The 26,273-nt window shown below is 37.7% G+C and overlaps 1 protein-coding gene across 3 annotated transcripts in view; it reads right to left on the reverse strand.

Annotated features, from left to right (window-relative positions):
• LOC105474026 (SLIT-ROBO Rho GTPase activating protein 1) overlaps window positions 1–26,273 on the reverse strand; it is a 303,892-nt gene that overhangs the window by 28,058 nt on the left and 249,561 nt on the right. Inside the window, exons 11-17 of one of the 3 annotated variants that reach the window (XM_071071504.1) lie at window positions 25,942–25,969; window positions 21,575–21,677; window positions 18,008–18,068; window positions 17,796–17,873; window positions 15,622–15,756; window positions 3,820–3,925; window positions 893–1,117 (exon numbers count right to left, since the gene is read on the reverse strand). In XM_071071504.1, the coding sequence (XP_070927605.1) occupies window positions 893–1,117; window positions 3,820–3,925; window positions 15,622–15,756; window positions 17,796–17,873; window positions 18,008–18,068; window positions 21,575–21,677; window positions 25,942–25,969 (736 nt within the window). Of the gene's footprint in view, window positions 1–892; window positions 1,118–3,819; window positions 3,926–15,621; window positions 15,757–17,795; window positions 17,874–18,007; window positions 18,069–21,023; window positions 21,058–21,574; window positions 21,678–25,941; window positions 25,970–26,273 lie in introns of those variants that run through there. The other 2 variants (XM_071071505.1, XR_011609066.1) reach the window with 2 other exon arrangements.

The following is a 26,273-nucleotide window of genomic DNA, read 5'->3' on the forward strand; positions in this document are numbered from 1 at the left end:
CCACCATTCTACTCTCTACTCTATGAGATCCACTCTTTTAGCTCCACATATGAATAAGAACATGTGATATTTGTCTTTCCTGCCTGGCTTATGTCACTTAACATAATGACCTTCACTGCTAGGCATACATCCAAAAGAAAGGAAATCAGTGTATTGAAGAGATATCTGCACTCCCATATTTATTGTAGCATTAGTCACAATAGCCAAGATGTGAAAACAACCTAAGTGTCTATCAACGAATGAATGGATTAAAGAAATTATGGTATATCTACACAATGGAATATTATTCAGCCATAAAAAAGAATGAGATCCTCTCATTTGCAGCAACATGGATGGAATGGGAGGCAATACTGCCATGCTAAAAATTTTATCTCAAAAATACATGAATATAATAAATTTACTCAAAATGACCTAAAGGTCTAACTATAATTATAGTTAGAATTATATTCGTTAGTAAGAGTGAAAACGAAAATAAGAATGAAAACACATTTAGTTGACAGGGCTCCTTTAAAATGAGAATTTAAAAACATTTTATATGAAACCAAAACCTCTGATTTAGACTGAAAAATAAAATGTCAATCTGTTATCTTTTCTTTATTTAATGTAATGATAAAAGTTAATATAGCTCTATATAATATCAGAACCCTTTTTCTCTATCAAAACCATGATAGGGTAGATTTATTTAAAAGATAAGAGTCCTTGCAGAAAAGAGAGGGATAAATATGAGTTTCCATGAGTCTTAGTATTCTAAAATTTATCTCAAGTGTTACTGCTTCTTCCTTTTAAGTTGGAAGCATTGGTGGCTTATAGGAAACTCTTTCTTCTAATCAAATGGATAGCTATATTTCCATAATTTTTGGTGGGAGAGGAGGACTACAAGTCTTAGACTTACCAATAGTCATCTCCAGCCATACATTTCTCATAAACAGGGCCGTCCAGCTCTTTAGCATCTGGGAAAATAGTCTCATGGTGGATGATGATGGTTTTGATAATTTCATTCACATGTGCTTGGCAAGACACTTGATCCTGTATTTCTGGGACAGGCATCAATGTTGGGCCAAAGCAAATGGCCAGGTTATAAGGGTCCATCATATTCTCATCGCTGTACTGTGATAGACTACAAAAGGAAACAAGAAAGGACTTATAAAAGAACAAAGAGAAGAACAGGGCATACATGTTTAATAAGAAGACACTTCAATACTTTAATAAGATACTTCAACTTTAAGTTGGCTCAGCAAACTCCAAAGAAAGTGAAATGACGTATGACCTTAACAAAGTAGAAACTGAGAGGGGATTCTAAGTCCTATTTACTTAATTAAGTTGCATTTTTCAAAGTCAGGAGGGGGCTTAATATAATATTCACTACAATGGAAACCAGGATCACGTAAACGAGTTTTATTTGCAAATCTGACAGTCAGGCTCTAAATGCTCCTCAAGTAAATTTGGGATACACAGTAAGGATTTCCATAAAGCTTTATAGATGTCTTTAAAATTGTCTTCTCTCCATTCAAATATATCTCAGATTTTTAGTTTTCTCCTATAAATCTTGGGGAAAGCATAGAAGAAAACAAAGAACCTTTTCTTTGTAACTACTGAAAGGAGCAAATAACTCCAGGCTTTATAATCTGCTTTTGGGTAAGACAATCAACGCTAGGTGACAACCAGTGTCACAGAAGCCGTTATAAATACAAGAAAAGGGGAAAAGAATCCTCAATTCTCTTACTCTATGCAAGGCTTGCAAACTGTAGGGGAGATTTCCAGTTGTCTAGTACTAATTTCTACATTCTATTCAATGGGTATTTGTGAAATATTTTCACAGTGAATCAAAATAAGCCAGCTCTTTATTGCTATGCTCCCTGTTCTAGGGAGAGTTTAGATATGTTATCTTTCAGTGTATAGAATGTCAGTCTTGAAAGGAAATGTAAAATCCAGGTGAACATATGACAAATGGAAGGAGAAAAAGGAGACTCAACTACCTTTGTGAGATGATGACAGATACAAAGAAACTGAGATACCACATGACATACTTTACCCTTTTTTTGGAAATAAGATAGTCTAGAAAGTAGAAAATACAAAAGCATAATTTCCACAGCTAACATATGTTTTTCCCTTCTGCCATTTCTCAAACACACAATATTTAAAAAAATTCACAATAACAGTAAATGATCATGTTACAGATCATCTTGAAAATGGAGATTCTGAATAAGAATGGCCTAATTTCCAAAAGACACACTTCAGCTCAGTGGAGACAGTCACAGTTAATCTTTCTGGGTCTTTAGTGCTGGCTTGCAAACAAAAACGTGATGTAAAAATGTTATTTCCAAGTTTTGATTCTGCAGTAAAATAATAGCTTATCTCTCTTTTCACAATCCCCATCCCAAGCATCCTGCCCTAGAGGCTGGGCCCTTGTGTCTGCATGAAGGCAGATGCAACCAGCCAGAGGGCCTCTGGGTAGCACCACTGGAAGCAATGCCAGCAACACCCATGGTGCATTTGCCATTCTTCTGAGATGCGTGAGGAGTTAGGTTCAGGTTTTGAGAACTTTCTTAATTAACAGACTGCTTTCCTAGTCCATTATGGATTATTAGTTCACAGTGGATTTTGTTCGGGTGTGTCAGGAAGATTTGGTAGGAATGGTATGGAGGGGGCCAGTAGGAATGCAAGGTACTCCATCCCGGGGTATGGTGGTGGTGGTGGTGGGGAGGCGGGGCAGGCAAGCCTCTGGATTTTTAAAACTGCCTGAGTGACTGTGTTTCCTTAAAGGTAAAAATGTACAGCGTCTAGCCTAAACATAGTTAAACCTATCTCTCTAGATGCTGCCTATTTCTGGTGGTGATTAATGTACAAAGGGGTTGCTACTGTCATCTGTGAATGTTTTAGGCACCACAGGTCAGCAGTAGAGTTTCTTTCTGTATGGTTCTCTGCCAACATTTCCCTATTGTATGATACTTGGCTCCTGGGGTCAAGCTGAGTGGTTATGATTTCAGAACTAGTCAGCAGGATTGTAATAAGTCACCGTGGCTTTTGAGAACTCCAAATGTCCCATGAAATACCGAAAAGAAAATACCCGAATTTTAGGAAAGGAGAATCCATGCTAGCATGAGAAGGCATTTCCCCAAGTTTATTCAAGAAGTTGATGCCCCTGCATTTCTTTATTTCCAGCTGCTTAACTGAAATGCTGAATAGCAAGGGGATTCTTAGTAGGACGTGGGGAAGCTGTTCTTATAACGGAACCCATACAGCAGGAAGTAGCATAGCTGAAAATCAAGTTGCCGAAATTAAAAGAATAAAGTTCTTTGAAAATTATGTAGTAATTTAAAAGATTTGTTACTTTGTTTAAGAGAACATTTTGAGGTATTTTCTTCTTGATAAGGTCTCATTACAGTGAATTTGCAGAAATTCTTTTTTGGATCTGTGTACAGCTCCCATCTATGATTTTCTTCCATCCCCGACTACAATATTAAAAAGTCACAGAAATTTTCCGCAACGAACAGCCAGTTTCCATCATTTTGACAAAAACATTCATGACAGTTTTGGATGGAAGTTGGAAAAACACTGAATGACTTCAGTGAAGTGTTTTTTTTCTTTTTAAGTAATATTTAAATATCTTTGCATTTGTGGCTACAGTTTCTACATCCAGGGTAGGGCTTTCATCTATCCATGATGTTGATCTGCTAAGGAAAAATGTACCTTCAGTCTATATTCAATCATTTTTCTCTTTGACGCTGCTGATAAATGGAACCCAATGTACATTTTGCAGGATCCAAGAACAAAGACAGAATTCAGATGGGCCTTTTGTCAGAGCATTCAGGTACTTACTGATTGAGGAAGGCAAAGAGGTACCTCATCACTATAAGGACCGACCTGGGCAAAGTCAGGAGGAGTTTGCGGATGTGAAGCGCCCTCTCATAGAGATTATCTATTCCTACAGACGGAAGATGACATGGTGAGAGTCCTTTCACTTGCCACATTTAAAACAGAACATTGCAGTACATGGATTACCAGTACACATCTGAATACAAGCAACACCTTTTTCTCTTGTGTGAGATGCAATTGTAACCAAAACAGTGAATAAATGATCGGCTTGAGTATACCACCATTCCAGAGGGCTTCTCCTCTGACCCTCACCGTTTTCTCTGACTTTCATGGACTTGGCTTTGAGTAGTTTAGAGTCTTCTAGATTTAAAAACTGTTTTTTTCCTTTGCTGGTAATTCTAAATTTTGTATCTGATATGATTTCAACTTCTTCTTGCTGCACACTAACCAAAGTAGCTTTCTGGGGCAAGGCACCCCTTCCCCAACTGTTATGCGTTAATTCATCATATATTTGTCTATGACTATGATCCAGGCAATGTGCCAGGTTTAGAATCTCTCCTTTCTCAAAATTACCATTGCATTTTACTTACATGGCTTTTCACCTTGTATTACATTATACCATCAATATTAGGACAGCCTACCAGGTTTCAAGCACTAGGAATACATTAGCAATACAATTCCTGCCTTCATATCATGTATGCCCTTATGTTTACAGCTATTTATTTCCTTATCTCATCCTCCCTGTGGGATGGTGAGCTCCCCCAAGAGAGGATTACCTGAGACTAGTGTTATGCTACCTCTTCGCCGGGAATACAAGCTGTCCAAAGTGTCTCAGTACTAAAGTGCTTATGAACATCAGCAAAAAGGTTACCACTACAACGCATTATTGGTATAATTCTCTATATACTTAAGAACACATTTTCACATTTGCTGTCTAAGTTAAAGGGAATAACAAACTTTGCAGTAGGCAGAGCACACACTGTCATCCCATTTATCAGATTAGGAAAATGAGAACTGGGCTAGTGGCATACCCAAGGTCAGCAGGCTAGAAGGGGGAGAGCTGGGGCCACAACCTATGTGTCCTGTTTCGTAAGTCTGGTTTCATAAGTCTGTTTCATAAGTTTGTTTCCTGTTTCCTAAGTCTGGTTGCCTTTCTTCGATCCCAAGACTACAACTTTGTAGAGTTGTACCTTTACAAAGTACAACTTTGAAGATACCCAATAAGTATATATTTAAGAAAATATGTCCAAAAAAGTAGTATGTTTGAAAACATTTATGAAGCTTTCTATACTTTGTATCACCATACTGTTCTTAATTGCTCTTGAGATATTCATGAAAATACCTGAAAATTCTCAGTCCATAGCCTCTGACACCATAGTCAACTCATTCTCCTTATTATTATTGTTGTTTTTTAAACCTTCTTCCACCCACAAATGTGGATAACTCTCCAAGATTTCTACCTGGTCCTCCTCAATGGCAACCTCACCCAGTTGCAAGGTTACAAACATCACTTCTAAGATGACATCTTTGCTTCATTTTTCTCCCTTGAATGGAAACGAAGTCCCGTAGTTTCTAGTTCTAGATATCTCACTGCTAATTTTCTAACTGAAGTCTTGATTATTTCTAAATTAGACTATCAAAATACTCTCCTAACTCAGTTTCCCTTTCCAATTCCTCTTGTATCAGTGGCTCTCAACCTTGACTTGGATTCACTTGGCGAGATTAAAAATGCTGACGCCTGAGATTCTTTTATGCAGCCAGGGTTGAGAACCACCGTCTTAATTACTCTTGCCAAGCTCATTTCCCTGGAATCTTGAGTGCTGACCCCAGCTGTTTTCCACTTATTATCAAACTGGGCATTTTATTTTCCCTTCTGCATAGCTGAAAAGGTGTGAAAAATCTATTAGCAATATTCTTGATTAACCAAGAATGAGTTGACAAAACAAGCAATAATTTATCAGGATTCCTGGGAAAAAAACACTTCCATCCCCACCTTTAAGTATGCCAAAGTTGGAACCGTAGCTCTGTCATCTTTCAGCAAATGCAATTTCAGAAACTCTTGAACCAGAATGTAAGTAAAACATTATCATGCAATTAACATTCTCATTCTTTCATTTTTATTCTTTCACCATAAACCTAAAATTTATAATAGTGTGATCTTAGTAATACTGAATTGGATATATTACATTTTGCCTTTTTTATTTGTAAAATATTTCAAAATGGAAAAACTATAACACTATGAACAAGGCAGATTAGGGTTACATCTATTGCATACAAGCACTTCAACATACTTCCCAGGCAGTGGTCTCAATTTTTTTTTTCCCTGAAAAGAGGGAATAAGATGCTTAAAAAAGAAGTTATTCAATAGGTGTATAGATTCTCTCAGGCCACAATAACTCAATAATTAAGTTATCAACATTTCCACCTAATTCAGTCCTAGTAGGATCAAGACATGTCCCAGAGTAAGCTGTTTATCTCCATGACAACTTCAAGTGATATGTGCAAAACCACACTGTACAGAGAGGGAAGATGAAATGCCTACAGATGAAGTAATTTGAAAGTCATTGAGAATTTAATGGGGGGAATTTTGTACCTTTAAATACTATTTCAACAAAGCTGCATTATTATCGCATATCAGAAATTAACTGGTTGAATGTTTATTACCTAAAATAGCTGATTTTATAAAAAGTGTAATGTTGTTGCTACTTTAAGGAAGACAAAGATGATTTAGCATACCTGTATCTAGAAAGCCTATCTCTAAAAATGAAAAAGAAAAAACCCTTCAAAAGCGAAATTATACGTATTATGATTTATTCTTAAGACAACAACAAAACTTCTCCCACTGTTTATTGAGGATCTTGGGTGTTTCAAAAGTGAAGTTTCCTCATTCTCCAAGCAAATCCTCATTTTAAAGTTAAGGTCGAGGCTAAGGTGAGAAAATTGCTTGAGCCCAGGAGTTCAAGGCTCCAGCGAGCTATGATCACACCACTACACTCTAGTCTGGGCAACAGAGCAATACCTCAGCTCTAAAAAAATTAATAATCATAAAATTAAGGTCAACTATCAGGGACAGGATTTTTGTAGCTTAACGCTAGTTTTGAAGGCCTAGAGTTAAAAACAAAAGGAAAGGATGTAAAAAGAACCACTCTTACTATATTATTCATCTTTAATATTTGTCAAATCCTATAGATGGCCAGTCACTCTGGAAGCTACCTTCTCTATAACTACAGGACATAGGCGTTACTTCCAAGAGGTTTTGTTGTTGTTGTTGTTGTTTTTGAGACACAGTCTCACTCTGTCATCCAGGCTGGAGTGCAGTGGGGCGATCTCGGCTCACTGCAACCTCCGCCTCCCAGGTCCAGGTGATTCTGAGGCCTCAGACTCCCAGGTAGCTGGGAATAGGAGCACCCACCACCATGCCTAATTTTTGTATTTTTAGTAAAGAGGGGATTTTGCCAAATTGTCCAGGTTGGTCTCGAACTCCTGGCCTCAAGTGATCTGCCCACCTTGGCCTCCTGAAGTGCTGGGATTACAGGTATGAGCCACCATGCCCGGCCCCAGGATGTTTAATCTTAATTCAAAATCCTCTTGTTTCTGTCTCTTGGTTCTAAACTTAGTCCCCTCTACCTCTTAAAGGCAGTTCTAAAATTTTATTTAACAAGAATTGAGGGAACAAATATTTGTACACCAGTTTCAGAGTAGCATTATTCATAATAACCAAAAGGTAGAGACAACCTAAATGTTCATTGACAGATGAATGGATAAACAAAATGTGGTATGCACACACAATGGAGCATTATTCAGCCTTAAAAATAAACGAATTTCTGACACATGCTACAACATGCATGAGTCTGGAGGACACTATGCTAACTGAAGCTAGTCACCAAAAGAACAAACATTATATGATTCCACTTATGTTAGGTACCTAGAATAGGCAAACGCATAGAGACAGAAAGTAGAAGAGATAAAGCCAGGGCCTGGGGCAGAAGTGCAGAAGGATGGGGAGTTATTGTTTGATGAGCACCGAGTTTCTGTTTGGGAAGATGAAAAAGTTCTAGAAATGGATAGTGGGGATAATTGTGAACGTACTTAATGCCACCAAACTGTACACTTAAAAATTGCTAACATGGTAAATTTCATTTTTTATATATATATATATATGGTTATATATATATATATATATATATATATATATATATATATATAACCACAGCAAAAGAATGAGGGGGTATGTGGGATGCGAATGAAAGATTTCAGGGGAAAAGCAACAAGGACATAAGTGACACCAAAAAGACTAGATAAAGTTATGTGAGGCAGATGTACATTCTCTATAACTACAGAAACATAAGTCAAAGCAAAACAGAACTGCTGGCATTCCTGAAGTAGTAGCAAATCTATTCCTCTTGAAGGCTTCCGACCGTGATGGCTGCGAGCAGGACTCCCAATTCTACCTGGCTGGCTGCTCAACAGGCGCGCGATGTGCCTCCGACAGGAGCTTTGCTCTGGTACAAATGACTCATTTACTCTTGAGTCCAGTTAGCGGGCAAAATTTATGGTTGCTGCTGACACTCTGATGAATGTGCATTCCTAGCTGGCTCTGAGTGTGGCAATTCATGGTCTTTCACAATTTCATGCTGGAGGGAAAGATGGGTCTTTTCTTCCCCTCAGAAAAGTTGTCAGTGAGGAAAATCAGTATTTCATTTGGACTTCTTGTAAGCTGGGCTTTGTTTTCCACAATTCAAAGTCTCATGTAATTAGGTAAAAGTGGCATTCATCCAACCTTGATCACATGCTCAAAGCTCCCTGGGTTAATTTATGTTCTTTTCCCAGCAAGGCAAGATCCTCATGTTAGAGTCCCAACTTCCCTGCAGGCGGCTCAGACAGCTCCATGTAAATGCATGTGAAAAATTTACCATAAAACACAAGTTACTTCAGCAAATGGCAAAAAGTTCAAATGGTCATCACTCTGAAAATACCGGTTCTTCTGTGGACTATTTGTAGAAGTATTGGTTTGCCAGAAAACAAATAATAAATCACAAGATGCAAATTTCTCCTTCAGTATTAAGGCAGGGAAGGAAATTCCTCAGTGGCCACATTTAGAAACTGTTTATTTAACAGTGGGTACACACGTACTTGTGAGTTCCACAGCCTAACAGCTGGCATTCAAGATGAATGTACCAGTTTCAGGACATTTTTAGGTTCACACTAACAATGTCAAGGTGTTCATCAAACCTTTGTATATAATTGTTTAATAGACTGACTTCTGTGAATTAAACCATTGATGCCTCTCCTAAATAACAGCACTATAGAAATACAAACATAGTTTCCTGTTCTGCTGAATTAACATATTGAGGTTAGGAAAGAAACTGAGTCTTAGCCTAGAGAGCTTTACCTACTCAGTTCAGATACTCAGCCTATGAAATATTTTTAAGGATAAAGGAAACATGAAGAACATTATTATAAGGCATCAAACAGAAATTTAGAATTCAGAGAGAAAACCACCACGTAGGTCCATAAAGCTGAAAGAAATTCTTATAGTGAAAACATATATTAGAGCACCAGAAAAAGAGTTCAGAAATGTTTTTCATGAAATAATCAGAAAAGGCAAATAAATTTAGGTACTAAGAAGCTCATCATAGTATTTTGGCATAATTGCAAAATCACTGGAAACAATCTAAATGTCTAAACTAGGGGATTTGTTACAGAAAATAGAAATCGTTATAGGGTCACCAAAAGCTATATTTTGAAAATATTATTATTGAGTTTTAAAAAAGTGGTTTATGAAGAGCCAGTGTGGCGTGACATAATTTTTGCAACAGCTTGGCTGGGCACAGTGGCTCACGCCTTAATCCCAGCACTTTGGGAGGGTGAGGTGGGTGTATTGCTTGAGTCCAGGAGTTCAAGACCAGCCTGGGCAATGTGGTGAAAAAAATACATCTCTACCAAAAAAATACAAAAATTATCACCCCATCTCTACCAAAAAAATACAAAAATTAGCTGGGTGTGGTGGTGCACGCCTGTGGTCCCAGCTACTTGGGAGGCTGAGGGGGGAGGATCACTTTAGCCTGGGAGGCAGAGGTTGCAGTGAGCTGTGATCATGCCACTGCAATCCAGCCTGGACAACAGAGTGAGAGCCTGTCTCAAAAACAATTTTTTTTACAACACCTTTATTGAGATATAATTAATATACGATATAATTTACCCATTTACAGTTTACCAATGATTTTTAGTACATTTAGAGTTGTGCAAGATCACCTCAATCATTTTAGAGTATTTTTATCACTTCAAAAACAAACCTCTTATCCATTAGTGGTCACTTGGTACAATATAATTTTTATGAAAAGTACATAGGAGTGGTGTACCCACAAAATGGATTATTATTTTGCAATCAAAAAGAATGAAGTACTGATACCTACTATAACATGGATGATCTTTGAAAACATTATGCTAAGTGAAAGCCAATCACAAAGGACAACATACTGTCTAATTCTATTCATATGAAACGGCCAGAACAGGCAAATCTATAGAAACAGAAAGTAGATTAGTGATTGCCTAGGGCTGGGGGTGGTGGTGGTGGTTATGAGTAAATGGGGAGTAATTGCTAATGTTTGCTAACTGGGGTTTCTTTTGGGGGTAATAAAAATGTACTATAATTGATTGTGGTGATGGTTGCACAATTCTGTGACTACACTAAAAACCACTGGCCCGTACTCTTTAATGGATGAATTGTAGAGTATGAGAATTATATCTCAATCAAGCTGTTTTACAAAGTACATAAGTACTGTAGAAAAACTCTGGAAAGATACTGAAAATGTTATCACTATCCCTGTGTACAGAAATTACAATTCGTTCTTAGTTTATAATTTTTCTACAGTGATAACGTGTTAATTGCATAACATTAGGTTGGTGCAAAAGTAATCGTGGTTTTTGCCGCTGAAAGTAACGGCAAAAGCCACAATAACTTTTGCAACAACCTAATAAATAATTTAAAAAGCACTGACTACTCATTTGATGATTTAAGGAATTATTGTTTGTTTTAAGGGTATGATAATGGTATTGTAGTTATGTTGCATATTAACATGAAACATAATATTTGTTGTTGTTTGTTGTACACAAAATGTGTACATGCCAGTGGTACTCTTTGGGTAGTGGAATTATGGAATTTTGGTAGACAATATTTTGTTTTATGTGCTTTTGTGCATTTTTCAGGTACTCTACAATGACTTCATGTTGGTTTTGTGATAGGAAAAAAAATTCTCCCTTAAGAAACCATTTCCTCATATCCAAGTAGTCATCTAAATAATAACACCTAATGCAAAATGAAGTGAAAATGTTTCATCTGGGCTCACAGCCTTAAGGCAGTCAGAAAAAAAAACATGAATTACTTGAGTGGCTTTTCTAGGGCAAGTCACTTGAACTTATGCCCTAGGAAATCTCAGAGCCATGATACAGGGATATTCTAGAAGCTGCCCAGACTTTGTGGGTATGACCTGGAGCATTGACAAAACCACTCACAAAGTGGACGGTTAAAACAAAACAAAACAAAACAAAATAACTCTTGGGTGAGAAACTGAGAAACTACCAAGTTTGTCACTTCAAATTTATGTTGCATTTGGTTTTACCATGTCTTCATCCAGATAAGTAATCTTTAAAAAGAAATGTACAATAAATTGGGGAAAAAATAGTGCATTTTTTTTTAAAAAAAGGCCAAGATAAATTTCCTTTGACTACATGTATTTGTAAGCTTCCAAAGAACGTGGTCACTCAGGGTCATAAGGCATAAACATGGCTGGATAATTACTCAACACACACACACACGCACACACACACACACACACACACACCCCTTTCCCCAAACAATCCAAAAATAGGTAAGCAAAAGTAGTGGGTGCTCCAGAGACTCATGCGAACTCTTAGAAAAGATGAAAAGGGAAGATTTTTCTATACAAAATAACTGTCATGTGAAATTACTTTAAGAGGGAAAATCAAACCCAATTACAGCAATGCTTACAAGATGACAAGAGTAAAAACAATCTATCAAACAGATCTCTCTTTCCTGTAAAATTTCAAAATCTTTGTTTCTATTGTATATTAACTTAGCCTGCATTTATTTGTAAATATCTTACCTTTCCTGCTATATTTTAAGCCTCTTAAATGCAAGAATCAAGTCTCTGAATCCCTAGAAAGTTTTATACATTGTAGGCAATTAATCAACTTGGTTCAAATCATCAAAAGTCTGCAATATTGATAAGGGGATACAATGATAAAAGACGTATTATGCTACTCAAATAATTTATTGAAAATCCAGGGAAAACGCAGGAAAATCCAGGAAAAATGTATTACGGTCACATTGGTAAGAAAAAAATGCTTGCTTAGAGATAATAACATCCAAGAATCCTCTCCTTCTTAAGAGGTTAAATGTTGGAGGAAAAGGGGTTGTTATATAAAGAGGTTGTTAGTGTCAATATGTATATTTTTGAAAAACCTGCCATTCTGTAAAACTGTGCACTAAAAGTAATAAGACTTATGGGGAAAAATAGGGTTGGGGCAGACTACTCAACATTTATGAAACTTTGTAACTAGAGCACTAATGAAAACATTAACAATCCTATTAAAATCCAAGGATTACGAATCCATTGATTTTGATTAATCCATTGTTTTAATACAGGAGGGAATGTCATTGTAGCTTCTTCATTTGCACTTGAGCACTGCAGGCACTGCCTATATGAAAGTTATCTCCATAGATTTTTTTCCTTGTAGTTTACATATTTGCTAAATATGACTCTAATTGTGAGAAAACTTGACGTGGATTATTACAAAGCATTTAATGTGCTGGGAAAAATCATGCTGGAACCAATGTAACTTGAGGATAACACTAATATTTCTAAATTCATGTGAGTTAATTATGCCAAAGAAACGCATATTTAGCAGAACAGACAGATTGCTAAGTAGCTAACCCAGGTACTGGCATATGTGACCAGAGTTTATAGTCAGAGTAATTGTAATAGTAGTAATGATGACAGCTTGCAACACTTACTGAGGGTTACTATGTGCCAGGCATGATGTTAAACCCTGAACATGGACTATCTCATTTATTCTTCACATAGACTCTATGAAGTAGATGAAGAAACAGCTATTTAATAAGATTAAGTATTAATCTTTGCTCAAGTTTATACAAAGTTGGAAAGTGGTAAAGCTAGGATTTGAACCTAGATCTTTCTGACTCTATGGCCTCAGTTATTAAAAACCACTATGAAATGTTATTTTTCATCTAATAAAAGTGTGAAATGATTCTATAATGGTAACTGACAATGTGGCCCAATGCTCTTTATCCAACTGGTACATGTACATGTTACAGCTGACATGATGTATGGACCTAGAAAACCACTAAGCATTGTACAGCACTTGTTATTTTTCCAGACTTAAGCTTTTTGGCTAGGATGTGAGGGAAATCTTTGGACATGGCCAAAGGAGAATTCCAGAAGTGAGACACCTCCTTTTCATTTCTTTCCAGCTGGGTCAGAGGTTCATTGTGATGACTCAGGCTACGCAAGGGCTGTGGAATGGACGTGCAGCTGTACTTCTAAATTCCAATGGGACATCCGACTGGGGAGGATTATGACCGGGAAATTCATACCCAACTGGAGCCAGGACTCTACGCACCAATGCGAGACAAAGAACTTGTGGTGGAATCTTGACTTTTCAATTCATTTCATCTATAAATTCTATTTAACTTAACATGCTCCAGGAATTAACTAATTCCTAACATTTGGGACTGGCCAAATGTTAGGGCTGCAAAACTGAGTAATCCATAAATCCATAGGCCTGTGGAGCTAATTGTGGGCACTTCATTGAGCATATTCTGTGTCAGGCACTCTTCTTGGCATTTTACACGTATTAACTCACTAAATTCTCACAACCCTATGATGTAAGGATTAATGTTCTCCCTATTTTATAGGTGAGGAAACTGAGATGCAGAGAGCTTAAGAAACCTGCCTAAGGTCACACAGCTGATGACTGTGTGGCAGAGCTAGGATTTGAACTAGGCTCTTTGAATCCAGAGTCTCCATTCTTAACCTACTGCCTAAACTCCTTCTCTAGCAGTAGGAGACAGAGGGGTTAAACAAATTATAATGTGGGGAGATCAGAAAAATTCTAGACATACGTACCCAATAGAATTCTGGGAGAGGAGAAAGTGATTAATCCTGGTTGGAGTGGTGGGGAGGACAGAGTTGTGGGAGGAGTGCCAATTTGGCAAAGCCTTCACAGCAGATGTTGAATGGTTATCAGGGACAGCTGAGGAAACAGCATAGGCAAGCGGATGGAGGTGGAAAATAGCCTGGCATGTGTACAGTCTGCTACTGCTGAAATATACAGTAAATATGGTAGGGTAGCAGGGGAGGACTGTGTAGCAGTAGAAGATATCAGAGAGAGGAAGAATTCAATTCTATGAATTGGCCATGCCATGGAGTTTGCTTTTTCTTTTTTTTTGAGACAGTCTTACTCTGTCACTCAGGCTGGAGTGCAGTGGCACGATCTCGGCTCACTGCAACCTCCGCCTACCAGACTCAAGAGATCCTCCTGCTTCAGCCTCCCAAGAAACTGGGAATCCAGGTGCATGCCACCATGCCTGGCTAATTTTTTATTTTTAGTAGAGATGGGGTTTTGCCATGTTGCCCAGGCTGGTCTCGAACTACTGCAGACCAAGCAATCAGCACACCTTGGGGAGTTTGCTTTTATGTGGGAAATACTGAAATAGGTTTTAAAAAGGGGAGAAAGCAAGCAACCCAGTTTTTTTTTTTTTTTCTTTTACTCGCTGCAGTGTGGAGAATGGAAGGGTGCAGGGCCGGGGTCAGGGGGTAGGGGTTGGGAAAGGAAGGCAAAATCTAGAAGTAGAGTCCATTTAAGAGACTCTAACTATCCCCAGTGAGAAACCAAGGTGATGGGGATGGGGAAGGAGGGATGAGTGGCGAGATGTTTTTTTGAGGCCAGATCAACAGGACTTGTTGATTCAGGTGGGGGGGTCGGGGGACTGTAGGGAGGTTTCTTTATTAAGAGTAAAAAGTTGATTCTTATGAAGCCTAAGTGATTGAAGTCAGCTCTAGACTCTTGCTGGGAACTCGGACTTAAAAGGGTCCTGTATTTTTAGATGCATGGATCCTGATTGTGGCTAATAACTAATTCATGGTATCATTATTTTCACCTTCCTTTGTATAGTGTCAAAAAGCCCCACTGAAGTAAACAGCAATGCTTTACTTTGCCAATGATTATCAGTTTCATAACATGTCACACACAATCCCAGAGCAACTCTGCCTATTAGCTTGGGTTGCCCACTGACAGATAATTACCACCTGGTGTTCCTGCACTGTAATAAGGATCTTTGATCTCATCTTACCCATTTCTTGAAAATTCAAAGATGGATAAATTACCCCACTCCTAAAACTGGTTGAGAAAAACCAAGAACCAAAAGCCAAGAAAAGGTCACATTTCCCAGCTTACAACTTTCTCCTTTCCCTTAGGCGGCTGGCACCTGCCTTTCGGCTCAGTTCCAGCCATGAGTGGGAAGCTCCTGGCTTTCTGGAGCCAGAGGATGTTCGGGAGGAAAGCCCACTCAGTCGACGGCGAGGCCATAGCTGGGAGGATGACTCGCACTGGATCCAGAAAGAAAGCAAATGGTCTCAGAAATATGGTGGTAATGGAGTAATGGTGGGAGTGGGGGTGTGTGGAGGGGGGCCAGTGCCTTTTCCAGGAAGTTGGTTAGTGAAATAATTCTGGTGGGAAAAGACGAGAAAGAAGTCCACTTACTGATACAAGAAATCAGATCATTAAATCTTTCCTTAGGAAAGAGGGGGTTTTCCAGCCCACGGAAATAGAGCTTCAGAACGCCAGCAACTGAGTTAATATCATGGTTACTCTGGTCATCAGCCAAAGGATTTTCACCTAAAAAAAAATTTGTTACATTTATAGTGCTTCTTTTTATCTGAACAAAAATATATTTCTATGAACATACACACTGCTATATATACATGTATCTTTTAATTACACTTTATGAAAGATTATATGGTACTAAAATTAAAATAATTGGTTTAGATATCCCACCCCATGATTAACCTAAAAGTAGCTGACTAAAATAAAGCTTTTAAAATCTTATGCTACTAAACAATCCCTTACAAGTTACCCAGATCTTAAAAATAAAATATTGTGGAATTTATAATTTTACCCAACCCCCACTTTTTAAAAGCTGAAATCTGTAATCTTAGTTAGACATGAATTCAAACACTACATCCTGTGTTTCTTACCCTACTGGAAAAAAGGCACACACACACATAGTCTGTCTGGCTATGCTATGTGAGTCAGCAAAATTTATCAGAAATGTCATAGGCTCCACTGAATTGTGAACACCTACAATTAAATAAGTAGGTATTTCCCAAAGTGGCATGGTGGTGTTCACAGCACATCTGAAAGCTGTCTTAGCAGAGGGAGATTGTAAAATCAGATAGAGGAACTTGAAAATGTACCTTTCACGTTACCAAGGAGTTTGTATAAAAAGTGGGAATTTAAAAAATATATCATAAATACAAAATTACGTATTTTTTTATGGTAAACAACTTTAAAATATTAGGTAACTAGTCTGGTGTTTCTCCCTTAAGAATTAAATTAAATTATTAGGCAACTAGTCTGGTTACTGTTCCTCTCAGAGACAAAATCCTTAAGAAGTTCAACATAAAATACAATCTTAATTCAAATTCTGTTTTTTATTTAGTTTTATGCTTCTCTTCTACAGTTCACAAAAAGTGTGCACTGCATTTTAATGTATTTTTTTTTTTTTTTGCTTCTTAGGGCAATTTATTTTTAGGGATCTGTTTGTTCCCTTTTCTCTGTTCCTAGGGCATGAAATCACTGAACATGAATTTATCAGAATATAATAATTACTATTATTTTTGCCCACTGTGAGAAAGCCTCACCCAAGCAGATCACAAACAAATAAGAAATACTGGGAAAACTTCCAAGGAAAAATGATAGCGTATTTTGCCTGTGGTGGCTAGCACAGAACCTGATACTTCATCATATTCCAACTTATCCTGAAGATGGCCAATGCACGGGACTTGACACATGTGGCTGCTCTGCTCTAACCATCAATTTTTAGTTTTGCAGATGAGGAAATCGAGGCCAAATAGGAATTCAGCGACTTGACCCATATCACATGATTGATTAGTGGCTGAGAGTCTGATATGATTCTAGGTCTGCCTGACATGGAAGTGTGCAGCTTTGCTAATTATAATGTGCTAATTGGAATGTTTCTAACATAAGGAAATTATATGTGCTTCAGGTGATGGATATCCTAGCTACCCTGATTTGATCATTATACATTGTATGCCTGTGTTAAAACATCATATATACCCTATTGATACATAATACTATTACGTACCCATAATAGTTAAAAATACAAAATTAAGGGAAAAAAAGTACTGACACTGAAAAAAGATAATGTATATGGTAAATGACCCAGTTTAGTAGAACTTATTTGACAGCCAATTATGAACAAGCATAAGGCACCTGCTAGGGTCACAGGGAAGGAGTCTGTGGACAGTGAGAAGAAAAAGGGAAGAGCTCCTGACAAAGGGAGCAGCTGGGCAGCTGGGAGGAGCTGCCTCCCTCACCTGCTATCTAGGCCCAGGGCTGCCCTGGCCACTCTTCTAGAACCTTTCAGCCCCACATTTGCTACACCTGGCACTGATTATCAATGTCAGCCCTCAACCAGGATGCAGAGCTCATATACTTTTCTAATTTTAATAACAAGGGCTTATAGTTCTGGTCCCATTTCTCAGCTATTCTTAATGGATTCTTATAGCTGCACCCCTAATGCAGTACATACAAAGAAAGGTTTTGAGGATATACAGAGTGAGGGCGTCACTTCAGTTTACAGAATATGATGACTTTTCAACATGGTTTGCTTATAGGGATAGACATGCAATTACCTCTCTCAAATGAATTTTTAATATCATTGACTTCCACCTGGGAACCAGACACTCTGAAAATCCCCTGATGCTGAAGACCTAAAGAGAAAAGAAGGCAAAGAGGATAAAACTCCCATCACATTGTCTAGGTCCCTCTTTTCCCAGGAAGTAAATTTACGGAAACACTCCTAGTGATTTTTTAAGAAATAAGAATTCTGTAGTTTATGGCTTACCATAGAGATTGATGAACCGAATACAGCTTTCCACGATGAGGGGAATAACCTGTCCTGAGTCCTGGGTAAACGGATAGAAACCAGTTAAGCTCAAGGGAGAGGTATAAACCCCTCATTATAATAAGGCTTATAGTTTAACAGTAATTAAAGAGGGATTTTTGCAGTTCTGGAGCAAACCAAATTAAATACATTTAAGGCAATCCTGTTTCAACTTACCCTGCTCTGCCTAGAGATGTCAAAAGCTAATTCATCTCTTTTCTTATATTAAGACTCACATACCAAAATGAATATGTGAATAACTCATTTTTAAAAGCTTATTTATGCAAGTGATCAATCTTTAATGGACTTAAAAAGAACCCTGTGTGTTATAATCATAGCATTTTCAGTTTGATTGGCTGTATTCATCATGAAAGGCAACTTTTCAGCCATCTCAGGATTCTCTCTCTGACATCCCTGAGAGTACATCACCTAGATGACAAGTTATAAAAGGGCTTCCATATCTATAGATGCCTAATATGAGAATTGTTACAGAGATAATTAAAACATGTATTTATTTAGTTTACATCAGAACTTACAGATTTTTCATTATTACATTTTCATATTTCAAGGAATAAGAAAAAAATGGCACAAATGTACATCGGAGTAGATCGTTTTTTTAGAAAGGAACATTTTTGGGCCTTCTCTCCCCACGTCTTGTAAAACAGTCACTGCCTTCTACTAAACAAATGTAAATTGTGGCAATGTTTTAAAACATGTATAGGATGACAAATGAGATGAAGGGCTGCTGAGGTCACAGTTAAATATGTACCAATGCCATGTACTCCATGAAGTTACAGAAGGTTACTGACTACAGAATTATTTTTCATGTATTTTTAAGACTCTGCTTTTTCAGGAATTAGATCTTTTTTAAAAAGCCAAAAAAACAAAACCACTGGGCTCAAAAATGATTAGCTGACATCAGGTATTAATTCATGAGGAATTTTATTTTGAAATGCAAAAAAAAGTTGGTTGTCTTAATATATTAGAACAATTCAGAATCCATTAACCTTTCCAATTAAGCAGTGGGGGAAGGATTGGGAATAATGCAGTTCAGCAATTTAAACTCTTTACTATTCCTAGAATGGGTATTATACTTCTTAAGGAATTGTCTTATTTTAGGTTTTAAGACAATCTAATCAGTGTATAAACCAGTTAATGGCTCAATTACTTCTGGAGTCTGTATTAAGTTTCTCTAATTAGTTAATTTGTTTTAGGAGTATAAATTTTATTAATTTCTTAAAGAAGATTCTTAAGAATAAAGACACATTTTAGTGTGGACTAGCTGGCTCAGGAACAGTAATGTAATTACATCACAACTTACTGAATATGTGAAAGGATTTTTCTTTAAGATGTAAGTGTTTTAGGGGTAGTAAACTATACGAACAATTCATGGAACACTAATCTGAAAGCAACATATTTTTAAATGTGATAAAAGGAGACCATTAATTTACATCTCTGCTGAACTTAGTATTAAAACAAAAAGAAAAGCGAAGAATACAAGGTTATTAAAAGGAAAATGTTTGCACTAAGAAAGTTCTCAATAAAAAATGTCTTAGGTTTTCATATTTTTAAAAATGTTCTTGTATTTACATTTACTAATTGCTTTTTTAAAAAGCTATGATCAGTATTTCATTCAGATATAATTAATTTTGTAGTCAAAAAGTAATGAGTATATGTGAGTTAATTTAATTTAATTTTATAGATTTCAGATGCATGTGTAGAAAACGTAAGAAAATACAAGAACAATGGATTGCATTCCATCTATCATTCAAACTAATCCTTTGGTGTCAGTTTTTCCATGACAAAAAGAGAAAAAACGGTTTTGCCTTTGCTGTCTTCACAGTGACACTGTGGAGATTTCAAGTGAGCAAGCCCGTTTTAGAAGTGGAAAGGAGTCCTCTGTATTGTTTCTATTACCAAAGATTCTTCAATGTGCCATCTGGGCGGTGAAGAGCTTCTATAAGTGAATTTTCCATGATAGCTGGTTTATTTATTCTTTGGTACCTCAATTTACTTTCATTTAACTGCTCCTAATGAAAAATCGAAAAAATATATAAATTGTGCTTTTCTATCACCTTAAGCAGCCATTCTCATACCATATTATCAAATACAACAGAATCCTATGTCGTCATCTTGCAGCTTTTCTATATTCTCTTTCTCTGCCAGGACATCAGCTGCATATCTCATTGCTTTCATTTTATCGTTCCTCTCTCTCCATCTAATTTGTCCCTGCTTATAAGCCAGGGGCTGGGAAAATAGATAATCAAATTTGACAATAATTTTATATTAAATTAGAGCCAATAAGGTTCTTCTGGATTTAAGGCTTAAGGCAGATTTGTAATTGCTATTTAGGTTCTTCAGTGGCTTTTCACTTAATTCCAGAGTAGGGCTATTTTTAAGGCTGCCAGAGGTTTTTAATCTATGTATGTATGTATGTATGTATGTATCTGTCCTTACACATGCCGCGTGCACATTTATTTGTTAGTACACAAATTCAAGAAACAGACCTAAGAAAGTAAGGCATCTGTAACATATCATTAAGGGAGGTTATTAATGATGTGGTTTCTCAGATAAACTTAGTTTGCAGAAACACTGCAGCCCATGCCATAAAATGTGAATTATGAAGGAGAAAGCAAGCCCTTTACTTCTTTGTAAAATTCACACTAGGGTCCATAATCCAGTATTAAGTGTGTATTTGGTATTTAACATTGACTTTCCCTAATAAAAGCCCTTGATCAAACTTGGTACATTTGCCAAACACATAATGTAAAAAGTAATAGTTTAATGTACCCATTTTTCCTCTAGTGTTTGATTGCTACAGTTTCTAAGTAAAACCCATTTACAAACCTGTCTAATTTCCAAATGCAAACATTTTTCTTTTAAAAACCTTAACAATCTAATTAAAGCCAAGCATGAGCACGACTTGAAAATGATACCAACAGTGAAAGAGCACCCTCACGTCCCTCTAGCACTATACCTGATGTCTTGTGTGCGAGTTTCTTCGTCCTCGGCTAGAAGCATTATCAGAAATACAGGATGAAAAAGAAGACGAAGAGTAAACACAGCAGAGATACAAGGTATAGATCATAGGGTCTTACAATTCATTCAATATAATGAATTCCTCAAGTCATGGGAAATCAGAACTCCTGCTGTGCTTCAGAGCTAGCCTAACAAGCAGACTTTAAAGAATATTTTGTGCCATCTCATTTGCACAAGTAAAAATACAACATTTTTATCAGGTTGCTTTTTAACTTTCTGTATAAATTATGGCTCTTTTAAAAAAAAATAAAGAAAGAGGGCTTTCTTTTGTGCCCACATAATAATACCCACATTTATTCTCTCTTCTGAAGACACTCAACCCAAATATTCTTTCCTCTCTGACTTCAGGAAATATTATATTGATTTTCTGGGAAAGCAAAGAGCCCCAGGACAGACTTGGACATAATGACCTTCCTCCTCTTACAAGAGGCTGAGACCATTATAGTAAGAAGCATGGAGATCAGCCACCCAGATGGCTGGTGCCAGTACCTTGACGAATGTTTCCAAATCCCCATTAAACAACTTAGTATTATACTGTGAGCGGGGCCTGGACTTCCTGTGTTTCTGGGGCTTAGGGGGAACATTTGGAGGCCTAAGGGAAGGGAATATAATTACTGAGCATGGCAGAAATCAAACAATAAATGAAACATCTATAGGTCACATCAATATTACAAAACATGGGAATCTTGGGTTCCTTCCCCTCCCCCAGTCACAGGGGAAAACAGTCCTTCCCATTTCCCATTTATTTACTTTCACTTCTATATCAAAAAACACACAAATTGTTTATTCACACTGCTGTTTCCCTGTATGTTGCAGCTGACATTTGTTTGTTTGCTGGTTTGTTTTAAAATACACACTACCAAGTAGACTCGTTAGTTATTTGGCCAAACGTTACACACCAGCATTCTTGCTCTCTGGGTTACAAGTCACACAGTAAGATACAACCGGTCATAAAGATTAGGGCTCTGGTAGATCACCAGATGAGGAATTAAATATAACATTTTTAGGTAGATGTAATTTTTTTTAATTTTTATTTTTTAAAATTATTATTATTATTTTTTAAGACAGAGTCTTGCTCTGTTACCCAGGCTGGAGTGTAGTGGAATGATCATGGCTCACTGCAGCCTCCACCTTCTGGGCTCAAGGGATCTTCCCACCTCAGCCCAAGCAGCTAGGACTACAGGTGCATGGCATCATGCCCAGCTAATTTTTAAATTTTTTGTAGAGACAGTGCCCCCTATGTTTTCCAGGCTGGTCTTGAACTCCTGGGCTCAAAAGATCCTTCCACTGTGGCCTCCCAAAGTGCTGGGATCACAGGCGTGAGCCTCCTCACTCAGTCCAGCAAACCAATGCGAGTAACATCACATCTGTTCGATACCCCTCCAGGAGTAATGGGATTTTATTTTATGCAAAAGTAACTATTAATGGATTACAAGTAAAAAAAATAGTTTGGGTTCACTGCTTTTTCTAATTTGGGGGACATACAGGTTCGCATGAGTTATTATTTCTTTAGAACGAACTATTCCACCACCTAAATATCTGAGGATGTACTCGTTTATGCCACTGCAGACTCTCTTCCTCTCCAGTCTGCCCATCTGCTCTGGTGAATAAACCATTCTCTCTGACACACGCACATCTAGTGCAGCAGGTGGTATACTGAGAAACTCCGTACCACCTTGCCCTGTGACTGCAGAGGGGGAACCTCTTCTACTCTCTCCCGTTAGTGGAAAGAAGGCCAGAATTATCTGACTCAACTTCTGCTACTGTGCTGAGTGAAATACATGGAAGGAGAGCCCTGAGACCTGTCTCTGGATGTTTTAATGCAAAACTCCTTCTTAATTGCAAGGCTTATAGGAGGATACACACCACACCGGGAAACTGTGTAAAGCCCTTCATTAAGCTTCAGACTCTAGGAAAATTTATCTTTTTTAGTTCATTTAGTTTTAAGTTCAGAAGGTCTGGTTCATATACCAGATCCCAAGAAGTTACACTAGTCAGGAAGCCTGACTAGCTTCCTAAGACACTATCATGTATGGAAACAAACCTACTGGTACAGCCTTCCATAGCTAAATTCTAAGACCCTCCCAGTAGATGGGCTCATATGATGAATGGGGTGCACAGCACCTGAAGTTCCACAGTGCTGGCGAGGTTAAAAGGAGCCTTTGCGAGTGTCTAGGAGGGAATATGGAAACTTCTACCAGGCAACCTATCATTTCCTGCCATGGTTGCAATTTCTGAGATCTCTTTTATACACTGAATTCTGGCCATTCATGGAGGAAAGAATCTGATAAGTGTAAAAAGAACAAAACAACCAACCACCAAAGGGTTTAACCCTACATACTTGATTTCATCCACTCCTTTCACTATTTTAGAAGTGTTTTAAAATGTGGATTTCATTTTTATTCAGGTATGGTGAGGCCAAGGATCAGGAGACAACTACCACTGAAAAGATAGTTTGTTACTCACAGTTCCCAAGAGCTGGGGACATGCCCCACCACCAGGGAAGCCACAGAAGGAAGCACCAGGGTTGGTCAGGAGGCAGAAGGCACAAAGGAAAATGTGGGCAAGAGTCTTTATTGTGGTTCCCACTGTAGGGAATGGGAGAAGCTGGGGAAGCAGGTTTAGAATAGGCTACTTGGAATGATTCCAGTGGGCTTTGGGGCATAGGGACTGTCCCTAAATTGTCCCATACCTGGCCTTGGGGTGATTAGGGAAGGGGAAGAGTGGCCTTGAGTGTCAGAACCATGAAGGAGGTGGTTGGAGGTAGGTCCTCTGGATCACCTGACTTGCATACAAAAGGCACACTTGCAAGCCAGTTCTTACTACTGCTAGGAATTGGCTAATCCTGGGAGGGGCAGTACTTCTGGAATCAGCAAGGCCCCAAGATACCAAAGCATGAAACTAGAAAATGTGGTTATTACAATAAGGTCCAAGAGAGCTTCACATCTGGTGATATTTGGAGAAGCTGACAAAGCTAAGGAGATTAGAATTGTGTTTGGTCACTGATTCATGGAGCAAGCCAATCTTGTAGACGGAGCCAAAAACCTCCAATGCCCTGAATCATTGTCCCCGCATGACTGGGAGACGCAGGGTAATGCTGGCTAATGGAGGGATATCTTTTGAGTCTTCTATCAAAGGCCTGAAAATCACCTCTGTAGGATTCTATAGTATGGTAAACGTGAACACATGCAAGTTATGAGAGGAACTTGGAATGCAAACGAACTGCCTGAGTGCTTATCAAAGTAATTTTCATGGTGGAGGTCTGACGATTCTTGCTCTGCTACGCCCACATCAAGTGAACAGAGCCAGGGATGTTCAACATTCCAACTGCGTGACTCATTCTGACTCTGTGGCTACCACATGACTTCCTGATAATCTGGTTTCCTATAGAGGATGCCCACATGAGAGGAAGTACTGGTCAGGTTGACGTGAGTATCTAGTCTATTTGGCAATTATAGCTCGCATTGCAAATTAATATATTTCCATTTCTGCTTTTGAAAAAAATCTCTTTTTTTGAAGTGCCTTACATTAATTATAATTGAGAAACAACAGGTAAAATAATTGATACTGCAAGGAGATGCTACAGGTGAAAAACATCTCTATAAGCTGCATATTACCAGGTTGAGGTTACAGCCCTCTTTTTCACTGACACAGTGAAGAAAAACCTCAGTGTTTTTTTCTTTTATTAGGTTTGGAAAAGTCAGGAGCTGTATCTTTCTAGTTGGTTTACCAAGAAGTATAAGAGGCTTCCTTATGAATAAGCTGCCCAGCAATAACATCATAGATCCTTGAAAGTCGACTTGCCAATTACTGCAACAGATATACCAGTGTTCTAAATGCCTCTTATTTCAAAGATAACTCAATTTCAAAAGTGCAACATCTTGCTATGCTAATTAGGTAATTTATGTCTGTTGCACAAATGGTGACATAGAAAAATAAAAGTTGCCACAAACTTTCCCCAACCCAGATCAGAATCTGCTGCCCAAATGGCTTTTCCTTCTTGTAGTAGCTTTACAATCCTCTCTTTCATTGAAGAAAGTACAATATGGGAGTATGTTAAAAGTTAAATGTTTAAAGTGAATCAAAATGGAGAATATATAGAGAGCTAAAATCTTAAAGATATTCGATATAGCTCTAATTTTTATTTTTAGAGATGGAGTCTCACTCTGTCACCCAGGCTGGAGTGTGGTGGTGCAATCTAGGCTCACTGCAACGTCCGCCTCCCGGGTTCAAGTGATTTTCCTGCCTCAGCCACCTGAGTAGCTGGGATTACAGGCGCATGCTACCATGTCGAGCTAATTTTTTGGTATTTTTAGTAGAGACGAGGTTTCACCACATTGGCCAGGCTGGTCGTGAGCTCCTGACCTCAGGTGATCCACCCGCCACAGCCTCCCAAAGTGCTGAGATTACAGGCTGAGCCACTGCACCCAGCCAGCTGTAATTTTTATATGACTAAAGGAAAATAGGAACAGAAAATAATTATACTTTCTACTTATGCAGATGTACATCATGTTGTTTTTTTAAATTAAACTATCAAATCAAAAGTCCTGTCATACTATTTAGAAACACTTGAAGTGTTCTGGATTAGATAAACCAAGCCTGTTTAACTTAGGTTTTTGTTACCGTTTCTGCCTATTAAAGAGCTTTACAATTCCAGAGGGAAACCTTAAATAAGCCAGAACATACCTAGTCTTGTGAGAAGCCCAAACATTTCATGTTGCTATGCTTTGTCAAGCCAAAACTATCTCCCGTATTCATTAACAAAACATGTTAATTCTTTCAGCACTGAAATGGTTGCTTCTTGTTAAAGAGAAAGTGAAATATGCTATAAGTTATATGATAACATATTTTCCTACCTTGTAGTCATATATTCAGCTCTATGACCTGCAGAAAAAAAATTAAAGTAAGTAAACTGAATGGAATCAGTGGACTGTATGTGGTACTCTTTTGTATCTCCTGTCCCTTATTTTAAAATGTTGAATTTATAATAACTTACACATTTTTATGGTAGAAAACATGAGGATAGCATATGAAGATAGACAAATAATTCAGAGTTAACATTTCATAAAATCTATACATAAAATGCAATAAATTCTATAGATTTGAGAATCATGTTTCGCTTGGCAATTTGAGGTGGTTTTTTTTTTTTTTTTAAGAAAAGAAACAAGAATAGCTGCTTGATCATAAC

This window comes from Macaca nemestrina, chromosome 10 (assembly GCF_043159975.1).
Source record: "Macaca nemestrina isolate mMacNem1 chromosome 10, mMacNem.hap1, whole genome shotgun sequence".
NCBI lineage: Eukaryota > Metazoa > Chordata > Mammalia > Primates > Cercopithecidae > Macaca > Macaca nemestrina.